General features: G+C 39.0%; 1 protein-coding gene across 2 annotated transcripts in view; it reads left to right on the top strand.

Annotated features, from left to right (window-relative positions):
* Positions 1–632: 632 nt before the first annotated feature.
* Positions 633–6,447, top strand: part of plcl2 (phospholipase C like 2) — a 50,910-nt gene continuing 45,095 nt past the window's right edge. The window contains exons 1-2 of one of the 2 annotated variants that reach the window (XM_015371898.1): positions 633–963; positions 1,231–1,674. In XM_015371898.1, coding sequence (XP_015227384.1) covers positions 1,423–1,674 — 252 coding nt within the window. In that variant the 5' untranslated portion in view covers positions 633–963; positions 1,231–1,422. The remainder of the gene's footprint in view (positions 964–1,230; positions 1,675–6,447) is intronic. The other variant, XM_015371899.1, reaches the window with a different exon arrangement.

The following is a 6,447-nucleotide window of genomic DNA, read 5'->3' as shown; positions in this document are numbered from 1 at the left end:
ATATATATGTATAGCTATGAATCCAAATAAGTGATAGTGACGTTGTGCAAAAGTTGTGCAAAAGTAGTGCTAGGGATGAATAAATGTCAATTACAGAGGTGCGAGTCCACACATCCCTCTTTTTCTCTCACCATTGGCCATTATGGTCAAAAACGTGTCATCAGGACGCAGAACATGATACCAATTAAAGTATTTTTCAAGCAGTATATATATATATATATATATAAATATAAATCAAATCAAAGTTTACAACATAAGGAAGACCAAAGTGCTTCACATAAAGATAAAAAGATTGCAAAAAAAAAAAAACTAATAAAAAAAAAACAAATCATACGCATAAAACAATGTGTCCTAATTATTAAAAAAATTATATATATATATATATATATATATATATATATATATATATATATATATATATATATATATATATATATATGAAATTTTGGAGGACTGGTGTTTAAGCTGTTAATAAGCAGTAAATATACTTTTAAAACGTGTTGTAATATTTTTGGCGTGCGTCTGTATTTGTTGGAAAAAACGCTGAAAACGGTCAAACTTGGCAGAATATTTCGGTAGATTGACAACAAAGATCGTGCGCGTTCACGAGACATACACAACTTTTGTTCCCTAGAAACGACTCATTTCATGACAGACTGTTACAGATTCAATGGTGCCCTTTAATTAGCTGCAACCGAGCCGAACCAGCGCCGACCACAGTGATTCACCGACGGAGGTGGGTTAGCATTAGTTACTTTGTCTACCAACAACAGAAGCTCTCGGTTGTGAGGGAGAAAAAAAACTTCCTTCCCTCAGCTAGCGAGTTAAGTGAATGAGCTTTGTTAGCCTGCTAACTAGCCGAGCTGACAGAAAGCAACGCCAGTCTGCTCCTCAGGCTGCCGGAGTAACAACTTCAGCTTAAACACCGGGCTGCGACTATGGGCAGACGGAGCAGCACTAAAGGTAAGACACGGAGCCAACAGAGCTAATTATGAGTTCTGTAAGAGGATAAATGAAGCTATTAAAAGGTTTAAAAGGAACATTTATTTTCGGGGTGTGTGTTTGCTTTAACAGGCATCCTCACGCATAAACCCCCCAGTCTACATAAAAAAAAACTGGTCCGTTGGTTCGTTGCATCAGTTGAGAACATCCGCTTTCAGTGCAAACAAAATGTGCTTTCTTCTCAGGGCTCCTGCTGCCGTTAACATGAATCCTCTCTGTAATTCACAGACGGAGCTCAGAGCACCGAAGAAGCCCCTCATTCTACAAGAAGCAGGCAGCAGATATGAGCATGGAGAGATGATACCGCACATTTTATACTACAGAAGCAGTAGTATCAGTTATAATACAACACTGGGCAGGATATTGGAGTGAAGCTGGAAGATATTTCGTGTTTTTGGGGGGTGTGAGACCGAGGTGCCTATGGCGGAGTTCGGGGAGGACAGAAGGCTCCCTCCGGTGAATTTTGGGAACAGCTCCGTTCCCAGCGACGAGGCTGCGGTGAAGACGCATTGCGAAGTGTCCCTTCTGAATGGAGACTGTGGGATTCCAGACGGTATGATGGGCTCCGGCTGCCCGCTCACTCCTGGCACTCAACCCGGAGGGGAAAACGCCAACACCTCCGTGGGGACGGATGCCAAATCTGAAATACCACGCAGGAGCAGTATTATTAAGGTAAGCTTTGAAGTTGGGCTATCTGCATGCTTTCTGATGCTGGAGTTACAGCCTTCCTGTTGGGTTAACTGTGTGTGTTTATAGTGAAAAGGTGTTTCCCACAGCACACATCAGTAATCAGGTCATCAGGAACACACCCTGTACTGTATGTAATCAGAGTTTGATTTCTATGCTGTTGTCAGTGTATATTTACTGAAGGCCAAAACAGCTGCAAATAATGGGGATGTAACTGGAACTACTATAGTCTTAGTGTTAATATTGGAACCTAAACAAAGTCTGAAATATCTAGAGAAGAAAAACAGAAACTCTTGATCCAAACACTAAAGACATTTAGACAGACTTTAGTATGGGGTGTTTTTGCTGTCATATACTGTCATTTAACTAATTTCTTAGAAGTAGAGATGCACCGATTGAGTTTCTCCTGGCTGATACTGATGCAGAAGTTTGCCTTTCTGTCCCTTTATTGAAATATGCAAAGGTCCGGACTGGGATCGATTTTAAGCCCTAGCATTTTTTTCATTTACGGTGTAAATGATACAAAACAACAGGTGCAAATCCCCATCGTGCACCACAACATAAATTCGCTAAATATAAGAGGAACATCGTAGTTTGGTTTAAAGAAAGCATTTTAGTTTTATTTTAATTTAGTCTGCTGCAAGGATTTTTCACTTTGAAGAAATAGGGAATTACACCATCTATGCCAGCTGTCACAAGGATGTGGATGACAAGGAAGGGCTATATATACTGTATGCATCATATAAGAAGTAAATATTGCATTATTTCTTGAGCTCCTTAAATGATTTACTGTCACAGGTAGATGCTGCGGCTGGAGAGTAAATATGAGGTCCGGCCCTCGCACACTGAAATTAGGACCGGCCCACCGGGCAACTGCCCGGGATCACAGATTACCAGTTCGAGCCTGTATATGCATAATATACAATCTAGTCTGTAATGCTACGTTCACACCTAAAGCAGCAAGAGCAGCAAAAATGTGCATGTTGCTTCATTTTTTATACTTGTACAAGTTTAGTTCTGGTGGAAAAGTGGGTCTGATTCGCGTTGGGCGGAGCTACTGTATCCTTTCTTTGCCTGTAACAATGGCAGCTATATATGCTGTGATCAGTGGGAATAAAGTGGTTTTAATATGTTTTTAAGTTAGAAAGTCCACATGAAAACTTACTCTGTGCAGTCAGTTCATCAAGATTACGATCCTGTATTCAAATGTTATTTCGCTGTCAAAGCCCCTCAAAGCCCTACATACCGGCGGTGCTCTGTCATTGGAAATCCCATCCAACAGCAGCCACTGGCATTTTAAGTTAATTTAGGCGTTAATAAACTGTTTCTGAGGAATGATTATAGCGATCTTCATCAGCAGTGCTGTGTCTGTCTCCCTGCCAGCTCACAGATCAGCTTCCCTGATTGGTTGATGTGGCGCGTCGTGCAGCAAAAGTTTAATTTTTCCAACTCCTGCAGCAGCGCATCGTGTGCATCAGATGCTCAAACGCTTACGATGCGCTGCTTCAGCTGCTCAAAACGCGCCGCTGGACCTTTTGCTGCGCCTTGATGTGCATCCACCATTGACTTTGCATGTAAACTAGCTGCTCCTGCTGCCTTTGCTGCTTGCGATCTGAACGTAGCATTAAGGACTCAGCAGTATTAAACTGCTTCAGTCTATTTAAGTATTATAAATTCCATCTAGGTTAATCATGACATTGAAGATTACATTCAAAAGGTATGAGGAAGCATAGGAATTTGTTGAGTCAGTCAAGGACTATCTACCTCACTTATGTGTAGCTCATGTAAGACAAAAAATGAAGTTGCAACAGCTGGGCTAGTCACAAGGAGGAGGCAGGAAGAAAGCAAGCCAAAAAAGAAAAAACAAATAATAAAGGAGTAAATTAATTTGTCGATTTGTAAATTTCACAGTTGTTGTACCACAATCCCAACTGTTTGCACTAAGCAGTAATACCTGAAAACGATTTATTCCCATAGGTTGATCGATTATCCAGATTAAAATCTGTTTTGTCAAACTTTTGACACTTAAGCAGTCCTTGCAAAAATAATACAAGTAATCTGAATAAAAACTAAATTTACAAATACAATATGTGGTTCTAGAGAGTATGATCACTCAGCTGTACTGATGAATGACAGAGAAATCCTTTAAAAGCTCATCATTAGTTTCTAAATTTCAGCCATTGGCAGAACAAATTTGAGAGCAATGTGCCTCAGCTTTAAGTACATCAGAATCATTTTTTGTGAGGTTTTCAAAGCCTTTTTCAGACCGCCCTTCCTTGATTTAGAGTTATTTTTACTCTTAGCTATCAACTGTAAGGTACTGATATGCAATGGGGGGGTAGAAGTGCTTCTTGTCCACCTTTGGTGCTAGTCATAAAGCTGCAAGTAGCGTTAACTGCCTTTAGTAATAACGACTTTGTGCACTGAGGTGATGCAAAAGCAAAGACAGCTGCAGAAGCAGTAGGGAGTCTGACAGATTTGTCTGTTTGGAAATACTTAAGGTTATTACAGAGCCAAAACAGTCACAATGTTTATAATAAAGGAGTGGCACTCATCACTTATTGGGACCGCAGGCTCTACCCAAAAAAGATGGACATTTTGTTTTTTTGTATTACTGTTGTTTTGTATTGCTGCATTTAGGGACAGAAAAGCAAAACAGCCCATTAATAACTAATAAATGGACGAACATTTCATAATCGTTATTTTTTTCTTAATTTACTTATAAAAATCAAGAAAGTAAGCCATCAATAGCATAATCAAAACTGTTTTTCTAAAAATATATTGGATATTTTCTGTAAACTGGTACTTAAATCATGATACTGTAAAACCAACACATTTTAACCTGAGGATAATGTTGGACCAGCTCAATATAAGTTCTGGATAAGTGTGACACTAAAGAAAGAGAGTGTTTAAAAACAGGTTTTGGTCAGTATATTTATCGTTTGAAGTAATATAAGCTATAAATATAACTATAGTAATATAACTATGAATATAATAAAAGCAGAACTAAACTTTTTTGTACAGAGTTAACATTTAAAAGTTTGATGTTGAACCTGAAACAGAAGATTTTATTTATTTGTTGTTGATTTACATGACAAACAATTATCAGTGGTATCCTATTTTAATTTTTCACTATGATTCTTTGTGTTGTTTGTTTTCTGCACATAACTTTGTCTCAGAAGTTTTAAGAGTCGAAGTGGAAAAAATATTCAGTCAAGTTTAGAACACCCCTTTCTCACATGCATGCTCACACAGGCTGAAGCGGAAAGTTTGACTTCAAGCAAAGAAAAAACAAAACCAGAGTCATAGTAACTGATCTTTCCGATGTGAGTTTCAGGTGTTGCCCAAAGATTGGGCAGTACCCATTTCTTCATACATTTAAAATGTTACGCAATTCAAAGCTACAATGCATTATTGTCTGCTAAGCAAGTAAGATTATGTGCTTTTTGTAACTTAGGGCATATATAGGCTTCCTTATCTATATTTTAACCAGGTTTATTTGATTAATGATGTAACACACAACAATATCACTAAAGTTACAAAAGCGTGATCTAATCAATGTATAAACAGGTAAGAGCTAACCCCTAACCTTACAGTCTGGCAAAATAATCAACACATAACCTTATTTATTTGTGATTTTTTTTTAAATGATGTAACATTAGTGACATCCAGTCTAAGCAGGGGATTCGGTAGGCTTTAGATTTTACAGCTAAACACCCATCCCTAACATCTACATTTACCTCCATGAACCACAAGGTTTTGGTAATACTTGTTTTTTTCCTATTTGTCTTTTTGTTTGATTTTCTACCTCCCTCTGACTGTGAAGTTATTTTGGGTCCTGTTGTGTGCTGCATGCTTTTTCTTCTCTTGTGTCTTTGATGGCAGCTACACTACTGAATACAGCTGAAAAGCAAAGTGTGATGTTTTGATCGATACAGTTGCTGCTTTGGGTCATAGACATCATGGAGTGGAAATGTCTATTTACGTGTGTGTTAAACTATGCAGTACAACCCCTAAACAGAATGTTTACCTGTCAATAAAAGAATACTGCCACAGAAAGTTAAAGTGTAACTCGCCCCATGTAAAAACATAGCTTTTTTCAAGGCAAACTTTGAAAAATGCCAACAAAGTGGTTGGTGCAAGAGATCCTGATGGGTGGGGCAAAATCTGAGGAACTGCGAGAGGGATTTGATAAAAAGTGCTTACTTAGTGATGTCAGAAGCGGGTGCTGGCAAAGTGGTAGAGGACTGAATGACTAGTTACAGATACACGTGTCTGCATGAACAGTCATTCATTATTGCACTAAGGTGACCATAGCTCATCCATATGGCATATGGATTTCTGACTCTGGTGTATGTTTATTGGGTGGAGTGGAGTGGAAACGCTACTTGGTCTGGTTTCTGACTACCGTTGCCTACCGTGGTGGGTCCTGGATTAAGCACTGCACGGCGAGTTGTGCTTTACCAATGTTCAAACATTTAGTTAGATTACTGTGCCGAGAGGTGGACGTTTTGGAGATGGCCATGCTGTCCCTGAAGGACCTCCAAATGGAAAAATGGAGCGACTGCTAAGCACTTTTTAGAAATAGTCAGCAGGGTGGTAAGCAAAAGCACAGAACTAAGGATAACCCAACTGCCGACTGTGGAAATGGGGAATCCCAGTAAGAAATAAACAATTTCTTTGTAGGTTTGGGTAGGGCTGGGTATTGTTCAAAAATGTTCGGTTCCGGTACCAATACCGATACCTTCACTTCGATAC

Source organism: Cyprinodon variegatus, unplaced genomic scaffold, assembly GCF_000732505.1.
Source record: "Cyprinodon variegatus isolate N-32 unplaced genomic scaffold, C_variegatus-1.0 Scaffold66, whole genome shotgun sequence".
Taxonomy (NCBI): domain Eukaryota; kingdom Metazoa; phylum Chordata; class Actinopteri; order Cyprinodontiformes; family Cyprinodontidae; genus Cyprinodon; species Cyprinodon variegatus.
This window is presented reverse-complemented; position numbering and strand designations above follow the sequence as displayed.